Source organism: Sycon ciliatum, chromosome 5, assembly GCF_964019385.1.
Source record: "Sycon ciliatum chromosome 5, ocSycCili1.1, whole genome shotgun sequence".
In the NCBI taxonomy this organism is placed as follows: domain Eukaryota; kingdom Metazoa; phylum Porifera; class Calcarea; order Leucosolenida; family Sycettidae; genus Sycon; species Sycon ciliatum.
The window spans coordinates 764,265-783,064 of record NC_088647.1 but is presented as its reverse complement, the minus strand read 5'-3'; the positions used below and the strand labels follow the sequence as shown (position 1 = coordinate 783,064).

Here is an 18,800-nt window from a genome sequence, read left to right as displayed (position 1 = left end):
TCCTGCTGCTGCACTTTACTATCGCGGTGCGGCAGCTGATCGCGAACGGCTAGCTGCAGGAGCACGAGCGCGACAGCTACAGAAAGTCAACACAACAGACTGGTCAACCACGTGAACAGGCGAGACAGCTAGCTGCACTTTGCACCAGCTTGCCTTGATTGACCTGAACAAAGGTCACGTGCGCAGCACAGGCGAAAATGTTCGCACTTGACTTTCGATTATTTTGTGGTAGAGAGACAATACAGAGCTAGACTAGAGCTAGAGTCAGTCGTATCTAGCTGACACTTGATGGACAGGACAACGCCAACGGCAACGGCTCCACTCAGGCACTCAGGCAGAAATGGTCCCTGATTTGACGACTCCCGGAGGGCGGATATTTGATTCCAGTCTACACGTCGAAAACCCAGAAAGTCAGAGGAAGTACAGAACGAATATTTCAGCCTCAGTGCAAGGCAGTCACCAGAGCTAGAGAAAGTCTGAAGACAAGAAAGAAAAGACGTTGCGTGGTCAAAACGCGATGAGAACTACCATATTTGTCATGGTCCCAAAGTACACCGTGAACACGAAAATTTTGTGTGCTTCAAATCAGGCAGTGTCAGTGGCGCACAGTACGAGCGTACAGTACTATACAGTATACTCAGCAGTGTCTTTGTGGTCCACTTCACAACAATAACACACACAGAAGTCTCTGCTGTGAGCACGGTGGCTCGGCAATGGCTTTATTATTGATAATTATTATTATCTCCTTCCTGATTTTTTTTCCTTGAATAATTGTACGTATAGGGCCTGATAAGAAAAATCGGCACAAGACACTGCTGCTACTGTAGTCGCACAGCAAAACACACAGAAAACGACAAAATGTTACAATGAATGTAACAACACCCGTCCAAGCTAAAGGACCGACATCCCTGCCCCAGGACGGCATCTCGAAACCCCCACACACTCACCACACGGTCATCATCCAGCTTCAGTTCAATCACTGTATTCTTCCCCTGCAGACTCAACCCCCCAGTCACTAGCCATACAATCTGAAGCTGTATGTAACCATACAATGGCCCACAACGCACACACCATCCCTACGTTTTTTAACTAAAAAAGAAAAGCAGTCGTAACTGCAACAGCCACATGGCCAATAAGAAAAACCAATACGATATATCGATAAACACACACCCAGAAGTCAGAAGTGGGAGGGTGGGATACAAACTGCACCAACGAAAAGCCACTGCGAAGTGACAGAAATGCGGTCCAGCACAACATTTTTGATGACGCAAAAGTTGTGGGGAAATCCCAAAATCGGTGCGATTTTGCATGAGCCCAAATGTTCAAGTTACCCACAAAGACACAAGCTTTCCAACTCTCTTTGGCCGTTGGAAAGCGTACCTTTTCGAGTTTTATTTATTGAATTAAAATCGAACTCGGATATGACACAAGACACTGCTGCTACTGTAGTCGCACAGCAAAACACACAGAAAACGACAAAATGTTACAATGAATGTAACAACACCCGTCCAAGCTAAAGGACCGACATCCCTGCCCCAGGACGGCATCTCGAAACCCCCACACACTCACCACACGGTCATCATCCAGCTTCAGTTCAATCACTGTATTCTTCCCCTGCAGACTCAACCCCCCAGTCACTAGCCATACAATCTGAAGCTGTATGTAACCATACAATGGCCCACAACGCACACACCATCCCTACGTTTTTTAACTAAAAAAGAAAAGCAGTCGTAACTGCAACAGCCACATGGCCAATAAGAAAAACCAATACGATATATCGATAAACACACACCCAGAAGTCAGAAGTGGGAGGGTGGGATACAAACTGCACCAACGAAAAGCCACTGCGAAGTGACAGAAATGCGGTCCAGCACAACATTTTTGCTGACGCAAAAAGTTGTGGGGAAATCCCAAAATCGGTGCGATTTTGCATGAGCCCAAATGTTCAAGTTACCCACAAAGACACAAGCTTTCCAACTCTCTTTGGCCGTTGGAAAGCGTACCTTTTCGAGTTTTATTTATTGAATTAAAATCGAACTCGGATATGTAGCCCTTTCCCAAAGGTGCTCTTTTAATTCGCACTTGCTTTTCGCGTCCTTCAAAATAATTATGCTGAAAAAGTGCTCTTTTTTCAGTGAAGGATAGCCATGATACATGTACATGTACATGTTCAGATATGAACCCAAGCTGAGAAATGAATACGCGCTCTTCCATTTATGAGTCCACGAAAGGCAAAACAGGAAGTAAAGTTCAAAAAACCCACTGTTTACAGCATTCTGTACACCGGGTACAAGCTTCACCAATTTGTTGCCCCCTCCCGACCCCCCCCCCCCGAAAATGCGGCGTGCCAAGGCCCATCCACATCGAGCACCCGGAAACTGTGACCGCATGCATGAGCAAACAGATTTATATTTTAGCACTTTTTCAGCTAAAAAAGCTCAAAAAGGGCGATATTCACCAAAAAAACGCAATAAAGGGCGAAAGAAACGGGCTTTTCCAAAAAGGGCCAAAAAGGGCGAGCACCTTTGGGAAAGGGCTACTCGGATGGTGAGCCAATAATTCTGATGAAGAAAGGAAAAGGACAAAATGTTACGAGTTTAAGACAAACTGTCCACCAACGTAACCAGATCTTATACAGTCAGCGAGTGCGACAAAATGGCACAAAACTGACAAGGAGTAATGACTACTAATGAGACATTCGGAGACCTGACACCTACATGTAGCTCCAACACTTCTCCAAGGCGCAAACCAACAACCTTCCAACTTGGAAGGCTCAGGTTCGGAAAGGTCCAAGAGGGGTAGGAAAGCGCAACGAAGAAGAGCATGAGCTACGCGCCACGGCAACAAAGAATGCGGAAAGCCGTTATTGGATGATGACGAAACTAGTGAGACTATTGGACATACCGGCCTTACTACAACTCGACGACGCAAAGTAACAGACCACCCAACTTGGGAGGCTCATGTTTATGTAATAAACATAGAAAGGGGAAGCTAAGCGAAGACGAATTGTGACAAACCGAAACGCCAACATCCTACTGAACGCCACTATCATGTAAATATGATCCGGACTAGTTATGTACAATTAAAAACCTCTTGTACGGGCAAATAGGCATGGGCGGGTAAAGCTAGTTATTTGCTGCGATAATGCTAAAGGCAATGCTCATAATATGAGGATATAATACCACTTATAATGCTCACACTACTCCATAATGCCAGTTTGAAAGTTGGAAAAGTCGATTTAAGAAGGCCATCTTGGATCAAGGCCAAAGCGTAGAAGAAAAAAACTTAAACAGCAGTGAGCATGTTGTCTGAAACAATCCACTGAGAAGGTTGATTTGCAAAGTCAAGTCTCCTGACGAAGCCGGACGGGTTCAGATGCATGATTTTTCGGAACTGGACCTAGCCAGCTTCATGCATGACACTGTTGTTGACCGGCAATTACATGTACATGTATGCTTGTAATGCCAATTTTGCATGCGAAATGGTGTTATAATACCAGCATTATGCCACCTGGAAAACAGGGACTATAATGCCAGCCACAATGCTAGCATTACCCGCCCATGCCTACTGGCAAAGCAAATGTGCTTACATACATGTACAATGTACATGTAGTATTATGACACAAAATCTCAATACAAAAAATGAACAAAACGCCAAGAATCTGAAGAAAAAGACTCAATCCAATTCTTTGTTGCCATAACGGGAACTGAAATCCAACACAAATCTGAGAAGATGGCAGTTGGGGTTCACGCGGCAACAACATCACGAAACGTAAGCACTAACAATGTTGAAACATGGTTGCAGGAGACAAACTACAAGTAATCAAACAAAGCATACAATAACTAGTTCCACACGACGTACGTTTCGCCGTATACATGTAGGTCATGACGGCTCATCAGGTGTGCAAAGTTGAACTCGGATGGTGAGCCAATATAATTATGATGAAGAAAGGAAAAGGACAAAATGTTACGAGTTATGACAAACTGTCCACCAACGTAACCAGATCTTATACAGTCAGCGAATGCGACAAAATGGCACAAAACTGACAAGGAGTACTGAGACATTCGGCGACCTGACACCAGTAAGGCCGGTATGTCCAATAGTCTCACTACTTTCGTCATCATCCAGTAACTTTCGGCATTCTTTGTTGCCGTGGCGCGTAGCTCATGCTCTTTTTCGTTGCGCTTTCCTTCCCCTCTTGGACCTTTCCGAACCTGAGCCTTCCAAGTAACAGAAGTTTGGAAGGTTGTTGGTTTTCGCCTTGGAGGAGTTTTTCTCGAGCATCCTGCGAGCATCCGCTAGAGCATAATTTGGTCATTTTCCGAGCATAATCCGCTTACCCTGCATTGTACTCCTAACCGTTGCACTTTGCCAGTGGCCTTAGTTAGGGGCCGGCCCGGGCCGTCCGTAAATATCGATATATTTTTCAACTCTAAATTTACGAGGTTTACCGTTTACGTTGCCACCGCGTACCGTCGCACAACCTTGCCGTGGCGATGTTCGTGTGTTCACTGGGTTGACTGTAAAAGCCATTATTCTAACGAGGCGCATATAATTATAACGATTTCCCGAAATGGACTGGTTAATCTGTCTGGTTTACATGTACCAAAGATACATGTAACGATTCTCACCCATTCTTAACGCTCAATAGAACACTAAGAACAGTATACATGTACATGTACATGTACATGTATGTATGGATTTCTGTATAACGATTTCTATATTAACGACAGATTTCTCCTCGTTAGAGTTACATTGTAGCACTTCGTTATAATTATTATAATAATTATGGCTTTTACAGTACCTCGCTAGTACTGACTGTACTCTGTAGTAGATCTACTACTTACTAGGATAGGGGCGCGTTCGAATTGTCACTCTTTGACTTTTCGAGGAGTTTCGTTTTTCTGAAGAGGTGGCCTTATTGGTAGGCCTTGACGGATTATGCTAGCATAATTTTTTGCATAATTCCTACCAAAATCGAATAATCGCATAATTCGAGGCAAATTGCATACGAATCGCATAAAATTGGAATAATCCGCCTGTTCGCATCATATTCCATACAGTTGTACATGTTCTACAAGTACAAGTACAAGTAGATGCACTAGGAAGTTGTAGGTTTACGACTCCCTTGATAACATGTCCAGTCCACTACAATCAGTGATGGTCGTAGCTAGGTCGGACGGAGCGTTGACCCTGTTGAACTTTTGCTACTACAGTACAACGCCCTCTACAAAAAAATTCCCCTGTTATTTTGCACAGAACCATTATGCATTAGCAGCATATGGGAGCATAATGCGGCATAATATGATAACTTTTAGCATAAAAATAGCATAATTCTGCAATTTTTTCAGCAATGCGAAAAGCATAATTTCACGAAAATATTAGCATAATCCGTCAAGGCCTACTTATTGGCCTCTTCAGAAAAACGAAGCTCCTCGAAACTCCACAACCTTATCCGATGGGAGAGGTGGATTAGTTTGGAAGATTTTGTCGCGTTTGGAATAGCTACGTCACCATGGTCACGTAGTACGTGGAGATGGTCGATCTGATCGGACGTCATCATCGCCATGACAATTCCACTGAAAAACTCAAACTCTAAAACGATAGAAACCGTAAATGGGACACTTCTCTTTATAAAATTTGTTTGAACAGTTGATGAAGACAATAGACCTTTTGCGCAATAAGCGAGAGGGGTCGAGACGGGGCATGCTGTGCACGCGCTGCACACTTGGCATGCAACCAGCATGCATGGTTTTGCTGCAGGACGTGATCAAGTAACGTGTCGTTGCATGCATGTTGCACTGATTCGAATGACACCATACACACATTTGTCAGGCATACCTAAGTATGCATATCGCCTATAATTATAATAATTATTATAGTAATATATCGCCTATAGTGATATTTTCACGAAAATCAAACACCAACGCTATAGCCGATCCGTACTGTACAAGTAGATCTGCTACTACTACTAGTACTAGTAGTACGTAGACCTACTAGTACTAGTACTAGTAGTAGATCTACTGTAGCCAGTGTAGGCTAGGCGAAGGACACTTTTCAAATGACTGTGTCGAAAAAAGAAAACCCTGAGTCTGAGATGAGGCTGAGTCAGTATTATAGATTCAGCACTCACAATACACAGTCACCATGTCAGTAATGAGTGTGCTTGCGCTGTGTTATCTGCTAAATAAAACAATTGTACATGTACGGTTTGTAATAATAATGTGGGCTCCCCGTTCGTCTGTCGGTGGATGACCACATCATACGCTGAAGTGTCTGTCACTACCTGTGGCTGTGGGAGGGCTGGTGATAGCTGTCTGAAGCAGTGATGGCGATGCCACGTTGAATCGTATGAAGACCAGTCGACAGTTTACGATCTATCATGCAGCTCCGGAGCTCCGTGCACATGCTACTACTAAATCGGGTCGGGCGACCAGCGATCAAATAATCAGGCTAGCATGCAGTCTGAAGGCTATAAGTATAACGAACAATGAAAACAGTTTTTCCATGAACACTCTGATTTAAATAGTCGGACGGACGGAATTATTTCGCGGTGATTAGAAAACACGGCGGACAAGGAAAGGACGGAACAACTCGCTGGGATCCGGACTAGCGCACGTGTTTGCGTGGAGCAACGACAATGGCAACGACTGGGCACTACACACTGGTCCTGCTAGCTGTTGTTGTATGTGCTGCTACAGCCGCAGTGCCCAAGGCAGCCAAACTGACTGATACGCGATATGAAGTCAAGAGTACGTATGATGAGCTGTATGAGGATGGGAAGCTGGCGTATAGCAAGCAAGAGTGGACAAAGGTGGTTGAAGTGCTGGAGAAAGCCCTGACGGACTACAAGGCAGAAAGGAGTGGAATGGCATTGTGTTACGGCGAGTGTAAGACGGACAAATCCACTCCGCTGCTGGGAGATACTAGCAGCGAGCAGGAGGTCATCCGCCATCTAGCCGCGCAGGCTGTGTGCGTGGAGGCATGCAAGCGCCGCAGGATGGGCCTGCGCGGCCCAGTGAGCAAGACCGTGAGAGAGCAGTTCAATGCTGCATATCCATTTCACTATCTTCAGTATGCCTACTTTCAGGTGAGATATCCATGGTAACCATAGTCAAATGTGTTTAATCATGGGAAGAGGGGGGGGGGGGGGGGGAGGTCAGTATACCTACCCGCATTGGCTGATAAATGATGTAATGATGAGCCAGAGCTTTGATATGTGACGCTCAACGTATTCATCTTTGTGCCGAGTGTGGCAATTCCACTCGATCGCACTCTGCGTTAACGGACATAAGTGTTGCCTTATGCATGGGGTCAATTCGGTAAGAAGTTGCAAATAAAAACACAGTTACGATTCGGATTGTAGATACCGTTATGGCCATGTAACTGAGTTCGTCTGTGTGTGTATGTGTGTGTGCCCACTGCACATGACCCTTGTGGCAATGGCTCAATAGTACAGCATTCAGGACTTATAATGGGTGTGTTTATTGTGTTTATTTTTATTTGCAGCTGGGAAACATCACGAAAGCAGCTGAGGCAGCATTCACGTACGCCATGTTCAATCCGGACGACGAGGATATGTCCGCCAACCTCGAAACGTACAAGGAGATGCCGGAGATGAAGGACTTTGCACTGCGCCCGGGCCAAGAGCCCACGGCGAGGGTCCTGTACAACCTTGCTGCGAAAAGCTACCTGAAGGAGGAGTACGCCAAGACGATCACCACCATGACGGTTGCCATCGCCGAGTTCTTCAACGAGTACCACGTTTGCCGCAGTCAGTGCGACACGGTGGCTGGTTTCAGGAGCGAGGATGACGACGAATCCAACGACGACGACAAGCACAGTTTCCTGGCCGTCTTGGTGCAGATGCATCGCAAACAGTTGACGTGCCGTCTCCAGTGCTGGATAGACCTGGGCAAAGGCTATGATAAGTATCATCCGCTGGACGTGCTGCCAGAGACTCTCAACTACATCCAGTTCTCCCAGAGCAAAGGTAGGAATCATAGCGTCTTTTGTCCTTTACAGGGAATTGGAACTAAATTGTGATCTTTTTTAGAGGCTATGTTGGTACATCAGCTGGCGCCGCTCAACCCAGCATTCCGGTTTGCACCTTCTGAATGTGCAGATGATGACGGTCTCGGGTTTCCGTAGAACTATTCAGCAGATCCCCCCCCCCCCCCCCTAATCAAATCCAATTTGGATGTGGGGTCTTCAACATGGTGTCCAAATGTAATACGACTGGGGGGGGGGGGGAGAGGGAGCAGCTGGTTCAGTGGCTGACAGCACGTTATAAATTGTGTGTGGACATTTCTCATGGTTCTGTGTCTTTGTTCCTGATTCTTGCCATTGTGACGTTGTAGTTGAGAACAACGAGGGTGCTATGCAGGCCGCTGTGGATTACCTCACTCTGAAGCCACACGATGCAGTCATGAAGGGGAACATCAAGTATTACGAGTCGGTGGGCATGAAGCGAAAGGACTTTGAACCGTCCGAGGTAGGTGAAGCCGCATTGAAAGCAGCAGCGCTACCTTGTGTGTGTGTGTGTGTGTGTGTGGGTGGAGGGGGGGGGGGGGGGGGGGGGCTACCTTGTGCGTGTGTGTGTGTGGGTGGAGGGGGGGGGGGCTACCTTGTGCGTGTGTGTGTGTGGGTGGAGGGGGGGGGGGGCTACCTTGTGCGTGTGTGTGCGTGTGGGTGGAGGGGGGGGGGGGGGGCGCTACCTTGTGCGTGTGTGTGTGTGGGTGGAGGGGGGGGGGGGGGGGGCATGCTCTCCCATATCAAACTAAACAGTGCGGAATTTTGTGAAGAATATAATTCGTACGATAGTGTACACCACAGGACCGTCGCACACGGTGCGGTCACTACGGTATTGACCGTACCACTCTTTGCCCCAAGTACCCCGTGAATCAATAAAAAGCACCAATATGGGCTCTGAATTTCCCAACTTCTCGGCTCAGCCACCCCTTCCTCACGCGTAAATTGTACTTCAGATGGCTGACCGTACCACACTAGATTACCTTCCGACACCCCTGAACCGTAAATGTACATTCAATCGAAATTTTAGTTCCATACAAAACATGCACTACACTTCAGTACAGGGTAGGCCACACAAGAATTTGCGGCCACTGTGAGATCGGTAGCAGTTTCAACTTTGCATGATAATGTGCGTGTATAATTGTATGGGTGCGTGTGTGTGTGTGTGTGTGTGTGTGTGTGTGTGTATGCGTGCCCGTGTGTGCATCCACTTGCTGCTTGCATTTTATAGAACGTGCTCATGGCAGCATTGGAGGTCCGTAACGACAGAAAACTTCTCAAGAGACTGAGGGGTGGTTCTCGGAAAACGGAAGAGCAAGCTTTCCGCGAGGAGGTGAGTTATGCTTCAAAGTAGATTTATTTATACCCCTGTTTGGGCATGACTTGCACACGTTTGATTTCGGCACAATTCCCAGGCTGACCAGTTTGTTTTCTTCACAGCACAACCAATCACGGATGCACTGGCCACATAATAAAAAGGTATACCGGTGGTTCTACTAAAAGACTTCCTTAGCAAAAGTACGATAACGCTAACTTTTACAGTACTCACTCCCAGCCATGACAAAAGACGTTATCGGATAACGGAAAAACGTTACAGAGCTCAAAATAACGGGCCGACGTTCGTTATGGAAATTCTGCAAAAAATGCAAAAACTCGCATTGTTTTGTAACTGGCGGGAGATAAAAAGCACGTGCAGATCGAGATGAGAGTCGAGATTGCTTCCTCTTGTGACATTTAGCTTTTTTGGCGAGTTTTGCCTTTCAGTTGACAATGTCTGCGTCCTCTGCTTCGTGCCTTTCTCCCTCTATCCCATCTGGGAAACAAAGGACCAGTTCAACGGCACTCCTGAGGAAGAAATTCATCAGCCTCTCCCAGACGTGCTGGAGCTGGAGAACCCTTAAAGTCTTCGGTGCTGCGTTTAGGAAAGGTTTTCCAAGGACCTGGGAACAGCGAAAACTCATTTTCGCTGTGCTTTTGCTATTCCAGAGTAAAAGACCTCGCCAAGGTATTCTTTCGGAACGACAGCAAACTAATCCCTGGTTCAAAATTTTGAATTTCCCGCACCTGTTTCCACGAAAATTCATATCGCCATGGTTGTCACGACTACTTCGTCTCAACTATAACTTACTTTGTGCTAAGGGAAAAGTTAGCTTGAACGATCCGAAGTACGGAAAGGTTCGCGTTTACGTTAGCGTATTTTTAGCTAAGGATATCTAATGACCACTGCAATCATCCTGGCTACATTGGTATTATTCCTTACTGGCTCAAGGGACATGCATGCACACCAGGGAAGAGCAAGACTTAGTAGTCAACAACTTGCCGTATTGTGCTGATGAAAAGCGTTCCTTGTGTCGTTATCACCTAGCTTGTTTGCCAGAACTGCTGACATGTGTGCATTGTTTGCCTGTGTTGATGTGCAGCTTGGAATCGATGATGTCGTCGAAGACGATGATGTTGAAAACATCTTCAAGGATTTTTCGCACGTACAGGTGGGCTCCCCTTAATTCAGCCCGGCTTAAATTTCCTTTGCTCGAAATTTGAATTGTCCGAAATTCAACCCCAGGTAGTAATCTGTACATGTATGTTAAAATGCTTAAAGTCAGGTGCTGATCATTTCTGCACATTTTATTTTCATTTGCACAAGAATGTGATCATGTAGAACTCTAGAAATGTATACTTTGTCAAGGAACTGGACCTAAAGTCGTCCAAGTATTTTCATTTTCTTGTGAAAAAGTTGATAACCCGGCATTGCTACTGTCCTGAAACAATTTCGACGGGAAAACGCGGAAGAAAAGCAAGTAATCCGCGTCATGAAAGCCTGTCGAAGAGCGACCGCTTCGTTCTTCATTCTGTACAGCGCACGAAGAAGCATCAATCAGACTCAGAGACATCGTCGTCATCGCCGTTGCCGTCCACTACGACGACAGGAAGCGAGAAGGCTAAGCGCGCTAAGCACGGCGAAACCGGATACTACACGAACACTAAGGCACAAGTTGTGTCCAGCAAAGAAGAGATCAGAGCACGCTCAGCTATCAGCCCTGTGGCTGCCGATGATGAGATCTTTGAAGAGGATGCCTCCAACGCAGCAGACAGTACGAGCGTGCCGATCCCAGAAAGTGTCAGGGTATGTTACAAGAGCTATCGTAGGGGAGCTCACATGACACAAATGCTTGCTACCTACTTATTATTTAATGTAGAAAGGAAAAAGGACATTATGGATACGAGTTAAGAGTAACTCTCCATCAACTCCATCGCTGTAACATGATACTCTTTAGACAGTCAGTTATCCATAATGTCTTTTTCCTTTCTGCATTAAATTTTATTTATGGCTCAACATCCGAGTTTCAAATTACCTACTTATTACAGGAGCTTTGCCCTTGTCAGAATTCCCTGCTAACGGAAATATGTGCAGTTCCAGATCCAGTGTACTCCGGTCTGAATTCTCTTTCATTTCAATCCAAATCTCATTGAATACACAACCATATTCATGTAACGTGGGGCTCCACTGACTGTAACTTGAAATGTTTGTCCGTGACAATAGACTGGTGGTGTGTGCTTGACCTTCTGGCACCGCATTGTCCCAAGTGTTGATCAGGCTGATTGTGATGTTGTGCAGAGCTAGAGGTTGTAGGAGAGGGGGGGGGGGGGGGGGGAGCACTCACTGATCATATAGCAGTTCAGTGTTCAGTGCAGCAGGGGTAGACTCATACATGTGCTCTACTATACTGCTAGTGTTAATTTGGCTAATCTCTAATAGTGCACTGAATAACGGTTAATTTATTTAACACAATAAACATGCATTTAGGTAATGAACAGTAAAACAGTAAAACTCACCTCACAGTTCATTCATCCAAAAAAGCCTCGTTGGCTTACCAAACTAGATTTTGCCAGACCCATGAATTTCTAACTTTATGATTTCGGTTTTCGCCGTTCTACCGGTGCAACCCCAGAAGTCGTGCCGTGAAAGTGCTTTCAGTTCACAATGTTCTTGAACATGTTGGTGAGTTCAAGTCACTTGTCAGTTAAGCCAATTGTGCAGAATGCTGGATTGTGCCCAGCGCATTCCGTACGTGCACATGTTAAAGTGTAAAATGGCTGCTTCCGCATCTAGCTGTAATGAATTTCTATTATCAGGAAAGTAACCGCTCAATAGTGCTGCGCAGATGTGTTAAGCCTCCATTGAATACATACTCATTGGTTTGAGGGGAAAGTCTGAAGAAAATAATTGTCTGTTACCACCAGGACTGGACCATGCTAACGTCTTTGAAAATCTTCACGTGCACGTCAGTCAGACCAATGCTATCAACCTAACCATGATGGTGACTGCATGCCGCGGCGGTCTGCTCTGACTCTATAGGTTGTGGAATCACCAGCTGATCACCAGGGCTTGGCTAGAGTACTCATCGATGGTCTAGCAACCGAGGACCAGTGCAAGACTTTGCTGGAGCTTTCCAAGGTATGGTGTGCGCCCGTGACTCAGTACACGGTCTATGCAATGCAAACACTGGTGCAGAATTCTGCTGCATCCTAGAGTAATGTGTGTCGACCCATCTAATGACCCATAGTTTTCTGATTCTATCATTACTAAGCAGTTCTGGTTTGAGAGCTAGAGCAGAAAAAATTTGTTCGTAAGATATCCAGATTGATCGACTTTGAAAAGTGCAATATTGCAGTGACCTTGCTATGTGATACTCCCCCCCCCCCCCCCCCCCCCCCGATCTAGACCAAGTTGTCCTTAGAGTCACAGTAACTTGGTGCACTGCCGTATTGGAGTACATACTTGTAATCATTACAGTCTCCCTAGCCTTGGCTAAGACTGTGTCGGATTCGCTGCAGTTCCCTCAGTTCAAAGTCTTCGATGGTGAACTCTCTGCTCCGTGCCATGCTGCAACGAGATTCTGTTGCAGTGCCATTCATAACAGTTTATGGCTCTTCACTTGTCTAACTCCCGGAAACCGGTCTCTTTACTGCGAATCGCTTCACATTCTACCAACTTGTTGGGCCTGGCCACTGATGATCATGATTGTCAGTTCCTGATGATGGGCCAGTCCCAAAATATTGGTTAGGAGTTGGACAAGTGAAGACTTATTAATGTGTAAGTGACTGCGTTGGAGTTTCCAAACAAAAATTAGAAAAGGAACTTGTAGTTCCTTGGTCCTTTTTCTTTTCTATGAATTATCCTTGGCTCTCTATCCGAGTCAGTTAGAAAAAGATGTGTATGCCTTACTGTATTGTACTGTAACCTTGGTTTCCATGTCTGTCTTCCTCTGTAGGAAGCTAAACCTGGGTCAGGATATGGTGGCCGATCATCACCACACACGGACAAAGAGTTCTTCGAGGGTCTGACAGTGTCCGAGGCTGCACAGGTACTACTACCCACTGCTAGCTAGTTAGGTATCCACTGCTAGCTAGTCATAGTCTGTTTGCATATCCTTGGATTCACTGCTTGGGAAGTAATTTAGCTGGCCACACCCAATCAGGCAAGATCATCGGACCTCCTTAGCTTTGGTTGTCTTTCAACTGATTTTGGAAGCTCCATTGTCACCCAAGGATGTATTCTGTTATTAGACGGCATATGAGAGTAGCTTGTCTATAGAAATCCGTTTTCTATGGTCTGTGTGCTTTTGCGTTTAGATCATTGTATGGCGGATAGCAATACATGTTTTTTCTGTGTCTGTTGTTTGTGGCTAGGGTGCGGAGAGTGGAGCGTTCAACTTGTCCTCGGTGCTCCTCTATCTGGACTTGGCGGAGAACTCGAGGAAGTACCTGGAGAGCTACTTCAAGCTGGACAACCTTTACTTTTCATACTCGCACCTCGTGTGTAGGACAAGCCTCGTCAGTAAGTTATACTGTACGGTTTGTGATTTTTGTGGAAATAAGTGTGTTCTCTGCTCCCTGGACAACTCCTCAATTGATGAGAGGTTTTACCAAGGCTTCTAGTAGAGTGCACTATTCAACAGGATCGACTTGACATTCTCCCCATCTGCTTTCGTGTCGTGAGTGTGCATCGGAATCATGACACAACGTAATGGCAATCTTTGCTATTTTTCTTCTCTTTTCCGCTTGCTGCAGAGCCGGAAGATATTAAGGACGAGCTGGCCTTGAGTCATCCAGTCCATGCCGACAACTGTATTCTCAAAGAGGATGGTCGCTGTGTCAAGGAGTCTCCCGCGTACACATGGAGGGATTACAGGTAGGCAGAGCTCTCTGATATGCCTAAACCCATTCGGATGCTGGCCGTTTTGAAACTTTCCTCGGTACCGATAAATAATCGACATGGAGACAGTAACTTGATCATAGCTATAAGGAATATAAAAGGTTTTCTAATTTTCCGCAAACTCCAACGCAGCCACTTACACATTTTGATTTAGCGAACTTCACCCTTCCGGTAATGATGATGGGCCAGGGCCGAAAATTTGGTGTAATGTAGTGAAGAGACCATTTTTGGAGTTGAGAAGTGAAGTTTGCTAAATAAGTATAAACGGCATATAGATATCTCTACAGTGAAGCCTGTCTAAGACGACCGTTCAAGGGACCTTCAAAAATGTGGTCGCTGTGTACAGGTGGTCTACTTATTCAGGGTCGTTTGACTGGAAATAGCATCCCTTGGTCCTGGTTTCAGTTGTCTTCTAGGACAGGTGGTCTTCTAGGACAGGTGGTCTTCTAGGACAGGTGGTCGCCTTGACAGGTTTTGCTTTAGTCACCGTAACACCAGATGCAAATCCGGCATCAGTACAGTAAATTTCTTCCCGACTGTACTACTGTACCGATGAAGATGTCAAAGTATGGGCTGGCTACCCTGGCCTTCATTTTCAGACCGTTTTGCACGTTGACTAACTCGACAAAGACGACCTTTTAAAAGTTTCGGCCAAGTGAAGTGGTAACATTGATGGGCAGATTGGTATCTCATTTGAACTTTGTGTCGTGGTGTCTAGTACGCCAGTTGTCGTCTTGACCTACCGACAAACTTCTCCTCAACGCCATTTGTATTCACCCTGACTATCACATACTGGGCATGAAGCACCGTGTCTTTTCCTTGACTGATTCAGCCATTGTTGTGCTGTGTGCCTTTCTCCCCTGTACCCAGTGCAATTCTCTATCTCAACGATGACTTTGTCGGCGGCGATTTCTTCTACGCGCATCGCGGCAACCGAACAGTTCAGGTATGCGTCGCAGTGGCATATGTACCTGTTCAGTGCTGTTCAGTGCTATTTAGTGCTGTTGAGAGACCTTTAGGCTTAAAAACCACAGTCATGGTTGGCATCTTAACCGGCTTAGGATGGTTGACCAGTGGACCGTGGCAGAGGGGGGTCTTAACCGGCTTCGGATGGTTGTCTTGACCAGTGGACCGTGGCAGAGGGGGGGGGGGGGGGTCTTAACCGGCTTAGGATGATTGACCAGTGGACCGTGGCAAAAGGGGGGGGGGGGTCTTAATGGCTTAGGATGATTGGCCAGTGGACCTTGTGGGAGGGGGGGGGGGGGAGTCCTAACCGGCTTAGGATGATCGACCAGTGGACCGTGTGTGTGGGGGGGGGGGGGGGTCTTAACTGGCTTAGGACAATTGACCAGTGGACCGTGCAGTAGGTGCTTCAGTTAGCTTAATTATAATTTTGATGAGAGGTACTACAGTATCAACCAGTGTGGCTCTGGATGGCATCAGCGCAATTTACCAGACATCCACCTTAGTATTCCTGTACCCTTTGTTCGTGATATATCTGCTCACTTTGCTTCCTTGGTCGTTATCATCTGGCTTAGCCTAGGTACACGACTGGATTCAGCAAGATCATTGCATTCTGGGTATGTACTGGGGGGGGGGGGGGTGCAGAGAAGCAATCATCAGTCAAGTAATTAGACTCGCATGGAGAGCCAGGGATTGAGAATAGTAACTTCCAGTGCACACAGCCGCGCCAAGTCCTTGGCTACAAACAAAAAAAGAGAAATATACACCTCAGTCTCTCACAAGAGGGAGACGGGAAGCTGTATTGCAACTCCGAGCTTCAAGTTGTCAGGATCATCAGGCAACTGAGCACGCTACTTAGTACTTGATAACCTCAGCCTTTCTCCGACTCTTTCCATTCTTTTCAAAATATTCGCACCGTTGGGGGCATCATCAGGGATTTTGAGAGACTGAGGTAATTTTGCCAAGAACTTAGTGTGGCTGTGTGCGCTGGAAGTTACCCGATTATGACCAGGTTAAGTAATTACAGGAGAGTTACACTATTTTCATTAGCCTGATCAGCAGCCTGCATGTTATCCGTAACAGTACTCAGTCAACCATATCTTGCTTACTCAAGTATAACTATTTTAATGTTGGACAAACTACGGATAAAATGTAAACACTTGGACCTTTCTTCTATTTGAAGTTATGTCTGTGTTTGTGTGCCGAGAGGATCGATGGTATCAGTAAGGTGATGTGTTGTGTGTTGTGTGCTGTGTTGTGTGCTGTGTGCTCTGTACCTGTATGCCACATAGCACACTGTGCGGCCAGCGTGCGGACGACTGGTCGGATTCGGAGCGGACGAGAGCAACCTTCACGGCGTGCTGCCACTGTTGTCAGGCCGACGATGCGTTGTAGCCCTGTGGATGACGCTGGAGGCTAACAAAGATGAGGGCGATCACGATGCTACGATTGCACGCCTGGAGAAGCTACGCCGGGCTAAAGTTGCTGCAGCCCGGCGCGAAGAGTTGTGATGCCTTTACGGTGTGCTTGCAGTTTGCAGGTACTGTTAGGTATGAGGTAGTGTTGTGGTGGTGGTCGGGATCAAGTTGTCTCATGAATGTGATCGTGGACATCGGAAACTGGTACCGACGTGGGTCAATCTGTAGCCGCTTGCATTGGCTAAAGTGTGATGTGGCGAGATTTGCACTCCACCTGAGGCGTCCGGCGGCGGGTGTCACCGTGGAGAATGAGCGAGTATGCATGCGCTGTGTGGATGAGCGAGTATGCATATGCTATGTGGAGGAGCGAGTATGCATATGAGATTTGGAGGAGCGAGTATGCATAATGCTGTATGGATCAGCGAGTATGCGTATGTAATGTGGATGATCGAGTATGCATACACGGTGGGCTTCTCAAAGCATCCGTGTGGTTATCAGGTGTGTGCTGTCGACACGGGTATGCGATATCACTACCGTGACTTTGGTTGTGCTATGCCAATGTCCACATAGATACTGGTATTGAACCGCATATGGGCACTATTGCTATACATAATAATGACATTCCTGGCCTTTGGCTAACACAAATCTACTGGCTATGCTATAGCTCACAGTCCGGCGGTGGCCTGTTGGAAGGTCATTGGCAAAATTCAAGTTAGCCATTCTGCAATGTCTCTGCCATGAATTCAGATACTCCTAGCTGCCACTTCTTTACAAGGAGAATTTTTGCTCTGCAAAATCATGATGCTGGTAGAGAGTTGCCTTTAAGCTACTGCTTCTGCTGCTCAGTCTGTGGCTGGCCTTGATTCACCATCATGCATTCACCGATTCCGAGTATTTACGAATTCAACCCAGATCTAAAATCGAATCAAAATATCTATGATAACGATAGCCTCCTGATCTGTTCTGACTTCAATTGTTGGTGTGTGTGTGTGTGTGTGTGTGTGTGTGTGTGTGTGTGTGTGTGCGTGCGTGCGTGCGTGCGTGCGTGCGTGCGTGCGTGCGTGCGTGTGTGTCGATGGTGTGACAGCAACAGGAGGCCAGTGCTGGTGGTGTAGTTCAAGTTATGTGAAACAGCAGACCCAGCCGGCGGATCACTGCGCGTGCTGCAGCCACTATGATTGTGGGCTGGGATGGCTACTGAGCCGGTGATCTCTGAGATATCCAGACATTTGGCGCTGGCGGTAGCCGGAACAAAAACCTGTGACTTTGCCATGAAGGGGGGGGGGGGGGGCAACAGTCACAGGAGGACTAAATTTACCAAAAATAGCCAAAAATGGTTTTATTTGCATGGTTGAACCCCCTGCCGGGCTGTGATTCCAGGCATGTTCTGCTCAGTGGTACATGGCCAGACAATTGCCTACAACTGTGATTCGGTTGCGGATCCTCCGCCGACTGGCGGGGTTTAGTTCATCTTGTACTGGCAGCCGGACTCACGCGTTGTGAGCGCGGTATTCATGGTATTACCGTGTATCAAGGTGATGTTATCGTAATGAGAACCTTGCATCCCATGGTTATGGTAGGATTACGTCGTGATAGCACGGCACGACACGCCGACCTCAAGGAACAACAACATGCAATCATGTTGTGACTGTGTTGTCCGCTCAGCGGCACATTATATACACGCCCGGCACATTATATACACGCCCGGCACATTATATACACGCCCGGCACATTATATACACGCCCACATGCGGTAGCCCAGCAGGGAAGGGCAGAAGAGCGAGCAAACACGCACGTCACACACATACACACGCGCACATGCTGGGCTATGTCCCTATTGCCCTATGCAGGCTATGGGCCCAGTATGGGGTCGGTCAAGGTCACTCCTACTCCTAGTAAGGGGGGGGGGGGGCTTCGAGAAGAATTAATTCCAGGGAGTACGAGTCGTACAGTACTAAAAAAAGGACTTCGGGTTATTAATATTAGTGCGCCTGGCCTGGCCTCGGCTACAGGTACTAGGTCGCACGGATAGGTTGAGCCACGGAGTCCTCGGCTTTGGCTTTGCACTCCCTCACGGCCTCAGCTCAACCAGCTCTCTTTCTGCGGTATTTGGAGTCGACAACGCAGACTGATCGGCATAGCAGCGCAGCACAATCATCATGATGGAGTAC

At 46.8% G+C, this 18,800-nt stretch overlaps 1 protein-coding gene across 2 annotated transcripts; it reads left to right on the top strand.

The window, feature by feature from the left end:
* Positions 1-6,207: 6,207 nt before the first annotated feature.
* On the top strand, positions 6,208-17,586 carry LOC135817089 (prolyl 3-hydroxylase 2-like). Of its 2 annotated transcripts, XM_065330206.1 has the most exons (12): positions 6,208-7,090; positions 7,510-7,993; positions 8,361-8,494; positions 9,263-9,364; positions 10,452-10,520; positions 10,889-11,155; positions 12,389-12,487; positions 13,305-13,397; positions 13,723-13,870; positions 14,104-14,224; positions 15,119-15,194; positions 16,504-17,586. In XM_065330206.1, exons 1-12 carry the CDS (start codon positions 6,641-6,643, stop codon positions 16,720-16,722), a joined length of 2,262 nt encoding a protein of 753 aa, XP_065186278.1. In that variant the 5' UTR covers positions 6,208-6,640; the 3' UTR covers positions 16,723-17,586. The 2 variants fall into 2 exon arrangements, with proteins under 2 accessions (XP_065186278.1, XP_065186279.1); XM_065330207.1 differs by lacking the exon at positions 10,889-11,155 and having other exon boundaries at positions 6,211-7,090.
* Positions 17,587-18,800: the final 1,214 nt, after the last annotated feature.